The 15,259-nt window shown below is 44.9% G+C and overlaps 1 protein-coding gene across 1 annotated transcript in view; it reads right to left on the bottom strand.

The window, feature by feature from the left end:
• Positions 1 to 15,259, bottom strand: part of ARG1 (arginase 1) — a 176,650-nt gene that overhangs the window by 102,339 nt on the left and 59,052 nt on the right. The window contains exon 2 of the mRNA XM_078648859.1: positions 6,915 to 6,987. Coding sequence (XP_078504985.1) covers positions 6,915 to 6,987 — 73 coding nt within the window. The remainder of the gene's footprint in view (positions 1 to 6,914; positions 6,988 to 15,259) is intronic.

The following is a 15,259-nucleotide window of genomic DNA, read 5'->3' on the forward strand; positions in this document are numbered from 1 at the left end:
AAAGTAATGATGCATTGCTTTTAAGAAATCGCACATCTGCGACTTCTTAAAAGCACCCGCAATTTTAGAACTCGCAAAAATGTTACGAATTCTTAAATTGCTTCATGCATCCCAAAAAGCACTTTTGCATTCGCAAACGGCCGATTTTAAGGAATCGCACCGTTTGCGACTACAAAAATGCTTGATGCATGTGGGGGGAAGCATTTTAAAATTGCGAAAATGCAATTTTGGGCCGCTATTTACCGAGAGGTCAGACCTCTCGGTAAATAGCAAAAACTTAGAAAAATGCTTTTAAAAGCATTTTTCTAAGTTGCATGTTGCACACACACATGTCCTTTGGACATGTGTGTGCGCAACACCTGTTTCAATTTGCATTTAAGGGGTGCTACAGGGTGTCCTTTGGACACCCCTGGCACCCTTTAAATCGCTATCTTATTTGCGATTAGCTAATTGCTAATCGCAAATAAGGAATACTCCCCATTCATTCCTATGGGCCTTTTGGCCCATAGGAATGAATGGGGAGTTATTCCTTATTTGCGATTAGCAATTTGCTACTCGCAAATAAGGAATGTGTAGGAATCGCTATTTATTTAGCAATTCCTACATGAATCCCGTTTTGCGAGTCCTTAATAGCGATTCACTATGAATCGCTATTAGGGGCTCGCAAAACGGCCCGTTGATGAATAAGGCTGTAAATCTACTCCAAAAAAGCTGGATGCGATTCTGTGTGAAATGTGTTCCATGCAACTAACCTGGTTATCAAAGTCAGCTCAATAATTTATGTTTGCCATATTCAGATATGTTAGCCTAAGTGCCCCAACGTGTTTGCTTGACTTTTCAAAGCATTATGCCTCTATTTGTTTATTTAGAATGTTTAAAAGGCTGACCTTCCGTTATGGTAATCCCCCGCTCGCCACTATAAAATAACAGTACCTTACAGATAAGGTAATGGATGGATTGCTTTCTTGCCAGGGACTGGCACCAGTAATGAGTGCCAATTTTGTTCCAATTGGGAATCAACATGTATTGATCTAGGATTCTATCACCAGGCTTCGGAACCAGGAAATCTAAGTAGCAAACTGTGATTTGGTGAAGGTGCTGTTCATCTCCATAAGTATGTAGGGGTCACCAGCAGCAGGCAGACCCATAGCAGCCACGACAGATCCATGCTGGCTAGGGGTTTGAATGGAGGGGCAACACTAGGTGAAACTGAAACTGACAGGAAAGGACATTACAGGAGGAAGGAGGGAAGGGAGTGGCAGTGGCAGGAAGAGATGTAGACGGGAGAAGGAGGGGCGACAAATCTTAATTAGACCGGGGGGACACGCCCTGCTCCAGAATGCAAGACACAGAACAGGATAGGTACGGTCTATTGGAGCGCACAGTGAAGGGTAGGAGAGCACAGTGTTTACAGATCTGATGTGTGAAGAGGGCCCGTGGAGTGAGACGAAGTGGATCAGTGGGAGGTACCAATCCGAACGATTATTGGTAGGAGGGCAGAGGTAGGAAACAAGTGGCAAGATGGCAGCATGGGTAGAATTCAGGGACGGGGTGATATTGCGGGGGTCACAGGAGCTGAGGGAAGCCATAGTGTGAATGATAGTCGTAGGGGAAAGAGGCCAATAAGAGCAATGGGCGTGGTTATACGAACTCAAATCAGTAGGAGGGGTAAAAGAGAATGGGCGGCAGCAGGAGCATAGTGATCCTAAAATTGACTAGTATGCCATTTCCAGGAGTTGAACGGTAAGTTAACGTTTTAACAAAGAAAAGCGTCTACCGTGAGTTGTGTCTCCTGTAAGGGGAAAGAGTGTTATTGTGCTCAGAGGGTTACAGTGGTAGTGTTGGAGATTTGCATGTGATATTGGATGGATATTCAATTATAATTCCCACTTATGCCTCGTTATGTGTCGTTCAAGCAGTATTGCTTTCACAGTTTTCTTGAAGATGATTATGGATGGGTTAGTCAGTATCTTTGGTGGCAGAGAGTTCGAGCTCCTGATTGCTCTGCCGGAGAAAGAGCATGTATGGGTGTTATGTTTCTTGAATTGAGGTGGAGCCAGCAAGTCTGTACTTCATGGGGTGCATGTGTTTCCAGTGCTCAATAGCTTTTTGCAATGCATTTGAGGGTATCCATAAGAAACTGTTCGCCAACCCCAACAAGCTCAAGAACTACCGCCCCATCTGTTCCCCTTTCCTGCCAAATCCTCGAAAAGACAATCAGTCACCAAGTCACTGAATGCCTGGAGAACACCGATCTTCTTGACTCATCCCAATTTGCATTCTGCACGAATGACAGCACCAAAACTGTCCGGATTGTAGCCCTCGATGACATCAGAACCCTCCTAGACCAGGGTAAAGCAGCCGCCCTGATCCTCCATGACCTCTCAGCTGCATTCACCACCATGGTCCACCACACCTTGATCAGGAGGCTTCATCAGATTGGAGCCCAAAAGGATGTCCCCTAAAGGATTGCATCCTTCCTCACCGGAAGAACACAGGGAATCCACCTTCCACCTTTCACATCGAAACCCAAGAACATCATCTGTGGCATCCCTAAAGGTTCATCCCTCAGCCCTACTCTGCTCAACGTCTACATGACTCCCCTGACCAACATCGTTAGAACCCATGGACTGAACATCATGTCCTACACAGATGACACCAAGCTCATCTTCTCTCTATCGGAAGACCTATCCACCAGAGCCCATCTTTTGATTGTGCATGACCAGCGTCGCTCACTGAATGGGCATATCATGCAGGTCAGGACAGACCGTCTTTTCCCCATAGGGCCACTCACAGTCCCTTCTACAGCGAGTCTCAGCCTCGGAAGAAAACCACACATTGATAACATGTCACAGATAATGCTCACTGAAGCATAAGGGTCTGGCTCAGCTCTTGCGCATCGGTCCGCTAAAGGGAGTTTCTGAGCATACACGCTGGCCACTTATGCTTTTGAAAATTATACCACGTGTGTGGCACATACATTGTGGGTGCACTCACCGGACATGTGCGCTAAAGCCGTGGCATCTGCAGGAATGTGCCAGCTTCTGCTTTCTGTCTGCCCTCTCTTCCAATGCAGCACTCTAGACATGATACTGGGGAAGGTGCCATGCACAGGTGAAACAAATATGCCTTCTGTCTTCCATCACCCAAGTGCACAGTTGGTGTTCATCATTTAATTTCTACCTCCAAATGGGGGCTAGATGTGCAACGGAAAGCCGCCTTTCTGTTTCTTCTACCACCCGTTTAGTCACCTGTGCCTGATTTCTGCTCACACAATGCCGAATATTTGTTTATGCCTACATATCAGGTGGTAAGGTTACATCTGTACATTTGGCACAACCCCGGTCGCACACCAAATTGCTTCCAAGCGGCCCCAGGACACAGCCATGGACCCTTCTCCTGCCAATCCTGCAAGTTCTGCTGTATCAAGAACCAATCTACAACCACAAACGCCAAACGGAGCTCAAACAACAACCACCTGAAGTGCATCCTGCTCAACACTCGCTCGGTCCACAGACACGCCATCGAACTATGGAACCTACTCGACACCACTTCACCGGACGTCACCTTCCTTACAGAAACCTGGATGAACGCCTCCTCAGCGCCCGACATCGCCATAGCCATCCCGGACGGCTACAAGATCATCCGAAAGGATCGCATCAACCAAACAGGAGGAGGCATCGCCATCGTCCATAAGAACACCATCCGCATCACGACCAACTCCGACGATACCCTCGCTACAGCCGAACACCTTCACTTTCAAATCCACACCGACCCCAGGACCACACTTAGAGGCACCCTCATCTACAGACCACCTGGAACCCGTACACATTTCAACAAAGACATCACTGACTTCATCTGCCCACATGCCCTCACCTCCGAGAACTACATTCTACTAGGAGACCTTAACTTCCACCTGGAAAAGAAAAACGACAGCAACACCACCACCCTTCTGGACAACATGACCAATCTCGGACTTAAACAACTTGTTAACACCCCCACGCACCTTGCCGGACACACGCTTGACCCTATCTTCACCTCCAGCAAACACATCTCCTTCGATCACACCATAACTCTCCATTGGACGGACCACAGCTGCGTTCACTTCAGCTACAAACAGACCGAGACCCACAACCCCCCACAACCTATTCCTCGAAGAAACTGGAACAAAATCACCACCGACCAACTCTTCACATCACTTAACCAAAACCCTCCCGCCATTTCATCGGACCCAAACCAAGCTGCCACCAAAATCACACAATGGATCACCCACAGCGCTGACGAATTAGCACCTTTGAAAAACCACCAGACCAAACAAGGTAGCAAAAAAGCACCCTGGTTCAACGATGACCTTAAGAAATCCAAGAAGTTATGTCGTACTCTCGAAAAAACCTGGAGAAAAAACCCAACCACCGACAACCTGACCACCTTCAAGGACGCCACCTGCAAACATCACCAATTGATCCGATCCACCAAGAAATCAGCATTCAAGGATCGACTCGACAACAACGCCCACAACAGCAAGGAACTATTCAACATCGTCAAAGAATTTACCAACCCCACCGCCGGCACCAACGACATCACTCCCTCCCAATTCCTCTGCGACTCTTTATCCTCTTTCTTCCACAACAAAATCGCCGAAATACATAACAGCTTTGAAAACCAGTCCGAAGACCTATCCACTCCACTCACCTCCGAACCAAAACAGCATTCTAACAACCTTTGCGCCTGGAACGCACTCACCACTGAAGACACCATCCGCCTGATGAACTCCATCCACTCAGGCTCACCTACCGACCCATGTCCCCATCACATCTTCAACAAAGCTGACTCCATCATCGCACCCCATCTCCGCGACGTCATCAACTGTTCCTTCAACTCCGCTACCTTCCCGGAAAGCTGGAAACATGCCGAACTCAGCGCCCTTCTGAAGAAACCCACAGCAGACCCCTCTGAACTTAAGAACTACCGCCCCATTTCACTCCTCCCTTTCCCGGCCAAAGTAATCGAGAAAGCCGTCAATAGTCAACTCGCCGCCTTCCTTGAATCCAACAACTCCCTCGACCCATCACAGTTCGGATTCCGAGCCAAACACAGCACCGAAACCGCCCTCATCGCAGCTACAGATGACATCCGAACGCTACTGGACAACGGAGAAACAGTTGCCCTCATCTAACTTGACCTCTCCGCCGCCTTCGACACAGTCTGTCATAGCACCCTCATACAACGCCTCAACGACGCTGGAATACAAGGTAAAGCTCTGGACTGGATTATCTCGTTACTCGCCGGAAGAACCCAGAGAGTCCGCCTCCCCCCTTTCAGATCAGAGGCCACCGATGTCATCTGCGGCGTACCACAAGGATCATCTCTCAGTCCCACCCTCTTCAACGTTTACATGAGTCCCCTCGCATCCATCGCGTGACAACACAACCTCAACATCATCTCCTACGCAGACGACACCCAGCTGATCCTCTCCCTCACAAAAGACCCAAACACCGCCAAAACCAATCTACACGAAGGAATGAAAGAAGTAGCCAAATGGATTAAGAACAGCCGTTTAAAACTAAACTCGGACAAAACGGAAGTCCTCATTTTAGGATCATCCCCCTCTTCCTGGGACGACTCATGGTGGCCACCGGCCCTGGGTACAGCACCCATACCTACAGATCACGCACGTAACCTAGGCTTCATCCTAGACTCCTCCCTCTCGATGACCAGACAAGTCAACGCCGTCTCATCTTCATGCTTCAACATCCTACGCTTGCTCAAAAAAAAATTCCGTTGGATCCTCACCGAAACAAGAAAGACAGTCACCCACGCACTGGTCACTAGCCGACTGGATTATGGAAATACCCTTTACGCCGGAACCACAGCCAAACTACAGAAAAAACTCCAATGTATCCAAAATGCCTCAGCCAGACTCATACTGGACATCCCCGTCAAGCTCACATTTCCGGTCACCTGAAAGACCTCCACTGGCTCCCCGTCAACAAGAGAATAACGTTCCGTCTCCTCACCCACGCACACAAGGCCCTCTACGACCTAGGACCCAAATGCCTCAACACAAGACTGTCCTTCTACACACCCACCCGCCAACTACGATCATCCAATCAAGCCCTCGCCGCAATTCCGCGCATCCATAGATCCACCATGGGAGGAAGATCCTTCTCTTACCTAGCGGCCAAAACCTGGAATTCCCTCCCCAATCACCTCCGCCTTACACAGAACCACCTCTCCTTCAGAAAGCAGCTTAAAACCTGGCTATTCGATAAGTAATGCACCCACCCTCCCTCAAGCGCCTTGAGACCCTCTGGGTGAGTAGTGCGCTATACAAATTCTTGAACTTGAACTTGAACAAGTCGCAGGGAATTTGACCACATTCCTCAAACCCGTTGTGAACTGCGCTGGTTCCGGTGCACTGATGGAGTGTTTTTAAAGTACTTTAGTTGCACACGAGCTTTCTGCCAGACTGACCCACCTTTGGGAAATTCCTTCTGTATGTACCATCTCGGATGCTTCACTCAAATAACCACCCTCAGCTGGATGTTCCCAAGTACAAAAGAAAATATCACAGTAAAGAACCTTGTGACGTTGCAGTCAACCATATTGGTTTTCAGAAACCAAATGGGCCTCCACCTGGAGACAGTAGAAGTGTGCTGAATGCCACGGACATATATGAGTTCGCAACGTGATCTATATAAGTGCACATTATAAGGTACCTAACCTTAGTTTTCATGTGGTGTATGCATGTAAATAATCACTACGAAGTGGGAAGAGTTGATTACAACAATATCTATAAAACTACTAGCTGATCCTGGCTTCAGTTGAAGAGGCAAAGGAATATTTATGACATGTATTGTTTGTTTCAACAAAAAATCACATTAAACACCACAATTGTTGGCGTGTACATTTACCTAGTTTCCTCAGTCGTTCTATAAGTTTAGCCTCTCTCAGGCTTTTGGGGCCAGCTTCTACACCTCCTCGTGGCTAGTAAAAAGGAGATAATAAAAAAAAGGTCAGAATGTGTCTAGTTCTGCAATTATAGCTACATTTCACGTAGAGGTCATGGATCAGATTCCAAATAGGTTTTTACTAAAGTCATCTATAAACAGGCTTTTCAGTGCTCAGATATTACCCAGGCTAGACTCTGGTTGTGCTGTGACGTTATTATAAGGCATGGATCCGCTACATATATACACATTACAAGTGAGCCTTGGAATTTGTGAATCGCTTACCATCATTTTAACATAAAAGGGATTCTATCCCTTTAATTGTCGATCCTCCTAATTTCTCGAGTTCGGCATTGCCAACGTCCAAAAATGCGCACAAATAATAATTTACCAATTAAGATAAAATAATCTCTCACTGTACATTCTAAATACATGCATGCACACTTTAGCAATAGGGACGCCAGAGTTCTAGACGGATCCAAAACATTTCCTGCATTAGGCAATGTACTTATCACTGATCGGTGGAGCTATACGTACGTATAGTCAGTCCTAAAGTGCAAGCAAAGGATCTTACATCCAAGTCACACAGTCTCAAAATTCAATTAACATTCCTTCAGTCGCTATGTTTGCATACCATAGGTAATGTAATTGTTATATATTATTCTAATTTCACCAACATGATACTCTACCTTATTTATATGATTTTTATAAGTAAATGGCTATGTTGAAAAACAAGCGTCTGCACCATGTTCAAAAATGCAATGGATATGCCTAAACTACTAAGGGTCCCTCTCAGATACAAGCATATACATACCCCTCAGTGACAGCCCGTTTCCACATAAAAACACGCTGGGCTTTATAATTATTTATCTATGTAAATCTGTATTTCATGTTTTCAAATAGCATAACTCTATCATTGTCAAGCGTCAGTGCCCTCTAGAAAGGAAACGACCCTGGAGACCACCGATCAACTTCCAGGGACAATAAAAACAGGTCATAGCAAGAAAAAGTTTTAAGATTTAGTCCCCAGTGACCACATCCTAAGAAGAAAAGGCGGGGAAGGCTGGAGGCGGGCGCATGCAGGTGGCATTTAGCGGTCCGTGGAAAAGAGGGGCATACAAAAATAACGTGTTTTTCAGTGGCGGGCAGCAGTACCACTGTTTTAGAAATATCTTTGAATACTGATCAGTATCACTCGATGTGTAAAATGAGGATTCATATCACCTCAAAGAAGTCCTTTTGGCCGATGGTGGTTGTGACATCTATTAGCCTCTTCTTGTTAGTTCACGGCCTCATCCCCGACGAGTCTTACTTACCTGGGGCCACATTTATGAAAAGTGACGCATCGCTGCGTGAAAACAGCGATGCGTCACTTTTCACTGCTCCCTCCTTGCACCACCAATGATGCGTCATATTTACAGTATGACGCATCATTGCGCAAGGAGTTACAGATACGTCAGTATTTCTGACGTATCTGTATGGCGCAAAAGTGACGCATTGCTGAAGTGTGTCACAAAAGTGGCGCTACTCCAGCAATGTATCCTTTCACATGGGGCAAGCCCCATGTGAAAGGGCCTGCGTAAGAAATTGACACATTTGTGTCCTAGAAGTGGCGCAGTGAAATCACATAGATTTCACTGCGTCACTTCTACGACCCTTTCTTGCGTCAATACGCCCCCTTGCATACATTCTACCTGGCGCAGGTATAATGTGGCGCAGAGGTTTACAAAGTGACGCATCTACCTAGATGCGCCACTTTGTAAATAATGGCGCAACAAGGCGCATTTTTTACGCCACTGCTGCGTCACAAAAAGTGAGGCACCAGCGGCGTAAAAGTGACGCACAGCCTCATAAATGAGGCCCCTTGTATTTTCTATTAAAACATATAAAACGAGCACCTTTTGTAAACGTTTGTTTGTTTACTCAGCGACAATGAAGAGTACGCATGACATCTAAATGTTTCATTCACACTGATATGTAAAATGCTATTCATTATGGGCTTTTTGCTGGAGCTCAAGGAGTTAGAAGGCTGCTTCAAGCTCAATATAAACATAACCTGATATCATATATCATATACCATTTAACATTTTTATGTATCCGTGATGTGTTTAGCAAATACATAACAACATTAAGAGTGTATTGATGACATCTTTATGCCATGTCTTATTAATTAATTCGCGTTCATTATTTCCTGACTGGTAGGCCCAAGTACACGGGGGTGCTGCAAACACGTTTACTTGTCGAGAAATGATGAAGGCTGCATGCATCTTGTAAAATGGAACATTGCTAATGGTCCTGGCCCATGGTATGGTGCAATGCTTGCTGGTGTGCTTACGTGTGTGGGCGTGAGCTCTTGTTGAGAACGTCAGTGCGTAAGAAGGGCCTTTCTCTCTAGGGCATTAAAGACCTGAAGAACTGCCCCTGTCCTTTAACGGATGTAAGGCTTCATTCCAAATGTGACGATGCGCCCGAGCGAGGTTCCGCAAACCGTTGGCAAGGTTACCTAACAGTGCACTTTTCAAAAACGCTGCATCATGGTGGCGCAGGAAACGCCTCGCATTGTTTCCGCTCTACCCTCCTTCAGAGTTCGTGACATGCAATTCTGGGAAAGGGCTCTTTTGTAAAGGAAACTTTCTTGCAAGTATGTGGAGCGTGGTTTGCAGCCGACTCTGAACCCACTGACACATCTGTTGCTTGGCTCTGCCAGCGGCCTTGGTGCTCTGGGATTACTACATGACTATAAATTGGGCCTCCATTCAAAAATGGTGTCCAACAATCAAACACTACTATTTGTAACAGTATTGGCTGATTTAGTTGGTAAGTGAACATCCTTCTATTTGTGCAAGAAATGCTAACAATAAAATAGAACCAAATGTCTGAATTTTTCTCTCATTAAGATATTATATATGGCGAAAGTTCAGCCAGCGGTTTCTAATTCCCATGTATCACTTCTTCCAGAAATTGGAGGCTTTTCAATTACCACCTGTTAGACTCCATTAGTGACCTCAGGGTATACAGGGACTATTGGACGCTAATCGTGGTGGTTGTGGTTGTTGGCCACTGACGTGTTGGTGCCTCTCCTCCTATGTCTCCAAACTGCCAATTACAATCCTTTCCTGTAATAAAGTAGAATGGTATCACGCAGGAAGTAATTAATAGGATCTTCTTTATTTGTAGTTAAACGTCAGCAGGGAGAAACGTCCTACCCCCGCAGCGCCAGCAGCAACTGAAACATGGATATTCTAAAGCAACTCAAACTAGATAGAAGTTCTAGAATGAGGAACTCTCATGCTCACTATGTATTACAAGAAAGAACAAGACAGGCAGGTCATTACACACCTTTACCCTTTACACAAAACAAAGGAAAGATACAACCAAAAAAAAAAACAGAGATATGAGAGAGACAAGGTACATTATTGCAAAAATAAATCACGTAACTTTGCTGGAAACATTCCAGTGCGAGAACTCCTACACAGAGTTGGCACGCTTTTGGAAAGTTTATTTCTGGCTACCAACTCGGGTTGAGGATTAGCGTGCATGGGAGCAAACCTATTTAAATTCCAAATACCATCATTTAAATTTACAACATTTTGAAAGAGTTTTTTTACAACAAAAGGTGGGGAGAACTTTGAAACCCCACCAGACCTCTGGGTAAGACGTACAATTACTCTCTCACCCACACCTAAACGTGTGTGGGAGACAGCATGCCTGGAATCAAAATACTCCTTCCTTTTGGCTATCTTCCAGTTTATCTTTCTTGCCAGGACACCACATCAGAGTCTGCATTAGAGGGCATCACACTAGGAACTGCATTTAAACCCACACTCACACCTTTGTCCCTCATCCATGCTTGGAACTTGTGTGTGTTAGGACTCCGTCCTTGAAACAGTTCAAAGGGAACCTTACTCGTGGTGGAGTAAGGCGTGAGAGGTTAAACCACCACACGAACCACTATTTCTGATTTCCAGTCCATGTTCTGGGCCTTGGCCAGTTGGATGGACTCCTTCTAAACACGGTTAAACCTCTCTACCATTCCGTTGGTTTCGGGATGGTAGAGGGCACAACGCTTTTGTGTACTTTTGTGTACTTCCCATAATTATAAAAAAAAAAAACAATGGGAGTGAAGAGGTAGCGCTCCAAGAGCATTAGAGGTGGATACGTCCTCCTCTAGTCAATATATGTTAAACAAAGGGATCCACCCTTATAAACATGGAAAAAAGAAATGGAAAAAAGTATCCCTCCAGAATTTGTGTGTCTCCTACGTTCAGGGAAAGCACACAGCTTTGTTAAAATATCCCTCACCCACCAAAAGGACCCTTGGTGGCATGCTTCATCATCGGGGTCTTCCCGCCCCGCGGCGGGATGGGCGTGCTACGACCTACGACTACGCAGGAGCACTGATTACAAAACTACGTGTGATATACGGGTGTGAGTGGAAGGGTCGGAAGTGAGTGAAAGTGATGAATAATTAAAAAATACCTGGCTCAGCGAAAAAATAAACTAATGCCATCTAATCTGGTAGTATTAAAAGTGGGGAAAGAGACGGAGTTACTATGCTTTAATGGGCCGTACCTCTTTTGCTGTCATGTTTCGAAGCCCTCTCCTGTCTTCTCATCAGGACCTACTGAGATCCCTTCTACACTCTAAATACTAAAGATAAAAAGTTAATTCTTCATAAGGTAATCACTATGTGGTGCATATTACAATTTACATGGAACCACAGAGCCGCCGTGAGGTAGTAACCAGGCGAGGTAGCAACCTTGAAGACTGTCTGACTACAGGTGCTCCTTCCCTCCCATTCTACAGGCTCATGGGGCACAAGATGGGCTAATTAAAAACCCATACCAGCAAAATACTTATTGGGGTACAGTATACAGTTCATGTAGATTGTAATATGCACCATATAGTGATTACCTTATAACTCCTTTCCACTCACACTCCTATATCACACAACTCAACTTGACACCAGCTTTAGTTTCAGTGTTGTGTGTGTGATCTTAATTTCCGTCCACCTAGATAACATGTCTGTTAGTACCAAGACATAGTACTGGCCAGAACTGCTCTTAATGTGACCCAGAAGGTCTAAAGCTACCTCTTGCCAACAGCCTGTGGGGATGTCACATACAACCATGGGTTGAACTCTTGTATTACAGATCTTGTCACATGCACTACATTCTATGCAATCCCTCACCATGCGCTCGACAAGGAGATCAATGCCAGGCCACCAGAAGTGCAAGAGACTCCTCTCTTTGGTTTTTGGGATCCCTTGATGTCCCTGGTAAGCTTGGTGAACAATTCTTGACCTGATGGAGAGCGGAGGGACCAGCTTTGTGCCCCTCCAAAGCAAAGCAGAGCAGACAGACAACTTGTGACGCACGTTCCAGAACTTGTGCGTTTCCTCATTCAGACTCTTTATGCCTCCCACTCTTCAGTCACCAGTTTGCAGACTTCACGGATTATGGGGTCACCTTCTATGGATGACTTCCACTCTTCCTCACTCAAGACGTCAGTCATGACCTCACACACTTTGTAATTGTCATACTCCCACGAGTCACTTGACCCAAAAAGCTCAGCATTTGGATCTGTCTGGACAAGGCGGGAAAGGCAATCTGAAACTTCATTCTAAGCACCTGGTTTATAGTTTACCACAAAGTCATAGTCTTGGAGTGCTACTATCCACCTATAGATCCTTGAGGAAACAGCATCTAAACTCATTTCAGTGAACATGTCTTTCAATGGTTTGTTGTCGGAATGTACTACAAACAAACTTCCCCAAAGAAACTGTGTGAGTTTCTTAATTGCCCAGAAGATAACCTACCTACATTTTCCTTACTTTGCTCTCAGGGTAGGGCGGGTGAGTAGTAACAGGCTTCAATCTCTCAAATGACACAATAACTCAATCTCTCGGCCAGTGTTTGTCTTTTTGAAAAATGGGGAGTACTTTCAATTAAATAATATTACTAAATACTATACAATACAATTGAAGCATACAGTAGAATACCCCTGGTAACAATTTCCCTGTGTGTGGTGTGTGTGTGCTATGCTCCCATACTTTTTATGCTCTTTTTCACCCAGGTGACCCTATCCCAGATACAACCTCCAGTAAATTGTGGCAGGAGTATGAATTAGGCACAGGTGCAGACTTGATTCCACACAATTTCAAATTCGCAGCCAGTTCACTCTTTGTTCTCAAGGTGGGACTGGCTGTACCAGGCACTAATCATAAAAAGGGTTTTGTTTGGGTAGAAATACATTCTTATCAGTAAAGTCACCCCTAACCACTGTGTTATATTATGATTCCTGGGTTTGTACTAACCAGGCAAAGCAATCTTTACAAATGACTACCTGTATGGATGACATTAATTCTACACCTTGTAATACTCTTTATTTATGTAACATTTACTATACATTGATTTAGACACATATGATTCATTGTGTCTGTATTTGTGTGTGATGTAAAGTGCTCCGATAACCCTAAACTGATATCAGAGGCACTATAAAACACATGAAATACATGTGAGAAAAGGGCAATGGAGCTATGACGGGCACTGTTGGAGAGTGATAGTGAGGGAATCATTGAAGAGCCCCAACAAAGATTGTTGTATCCTGGTGCACTCTGAGGTCATCACTTACCATGCTTTAAAAGCCAATACAAATGAATATATAATGAAAAATGTGTTGTAGAATGTGACACTTTTGCCCAAATCTTAAGGAGGTAGAACTCCCCAAACCCTCCTTGCAGCTGTCAGGCTTGCACACTGCATTCACTATGCACCATACGGGGCTGGTCTGACAAAATTTGCCAGGGTTGCTTTGGGTTCCCAGTCCGGCCCTGTTTGTTCTTGCCCCCAGTGTTAGAGTGGGTGCAGAATAGCATTAAGCCCTGGCTTGTGCTCCTCCACGCAGTGACGTGGCTTGGTCTTCAACGCAACGGAGATATGGGGTCATTGTGGGCAGCGTATGTTTGTTCGTTTTTGTGTATTCATGTACATGTATTTCTTTTTATAATTTATGTAATTGTTGTGGCTCTTATATAGTGTTTGCATTGTCTTTTGTATGTTAATAAAATAAATCATTAAACACTACTCCCAAGTAATTGAAAAGAGAGATGTGGTTTGCATTAAATATGTGGGTGAACATTTTGAGATGATAAATTCACAATAATGAATAAAGCTAATTTTGCTGTTAAGAATTTTGGAAATTTTTCTCATGCTATATACATTATTTTTGTGACTTTTAGAAAGTTGGTATTTTCCTATCCTGACAATTCCTAACCATTTCTGTGCCTCTGCCAATGTCATGTGTCACATGACTGTGAATGGCTCTGCTGTTGGGGTTTGGGTATTCCTATCAGACATTGAGACACAGGGGACTGGGTATAGGCACAATAGGCCATCTTGCCTGGATTATTGGGAGCAGGTCTGTTCTCTGCCCCACTTAAATTTCAAAGGGCTAACTCCAGCACACATGCTAGGTGTAGGAGAGTAGGATCTGCTCTTATGGTTACCCCCACTTTTTGCTGATGTTTCACTGTTTTTTTTTACTTTAGTCTGGCTGGGGCTCAGCAATCCAGGACCCAGGCCTAGCTGCTTCCTCTCCAAATTGACTGCAAGTACTTTAGGTACACTCCAGTTTGGTTACTGGGGTACCCTTGTGAGTCCCTAGTATATGGTACCCCAGGTACTAAGGGCATAGGCACCCCAGAGGCCTACCAGGGGCTGCAGCATGTATTATGCCACCCCTGGGATGCCTTCCAAAATGACACCACAGGACTGCTACTGCAAAACCAAGGCCAAACAGCACAGAAGTTTTCCACATGGCATTTGGCAGTCTGGATTTATTGACCTGTTGTATTTGCTGGAGAAATCTGTTTTTTGTCTAGTCACCGTTTAGGTGCATCATAAAGTAGCATATAAGGGTAATGTACATGCTGTATATCACAATGTGTTACATGCATATCACAAATGTGTATTTTAAGTAGAAAACTTAGTGGGTAACTGGACTGCAGGGCTCGAAAAATCCACTTGACTGCTCACATTTGCAAGCTAAATTTAATGAGGGTGAGCTGTTTTTAGGTCCTACTCGCCCTTTCTGGCGAGTAGGAAAACAAACTAACTTTTGTCCTCGGTCTCGAGCAAATGTAACAAGATAACAAGATTTAAAGGCACTTTTATTGCTCATAAAGTTAATGAGCAAAAAAGATGCCTTTAAATCTTGTTATCTTGTCACATTTGCTCTGCTTTCAGAGACGGAGGACAAGTAGGTTGCAGTTAGGTTGAGGATAATTTTCAAGGTACTAGTCCTGCATG

The sequence above is a fragment of the Lissotriton helveticus genome, chromosome 6 (assembly GCF_964261635.1).
Source record: "Lissotriton helveticus chromosome 6, aLisHel1.1, whole genome shotgun sequence".
Lineage (NCBI taxonomy): Eukaryota > Metazoa > Chordata > Amphibia > Caudata > Salamandridae > Lissotriton > Lissotriton helveticus.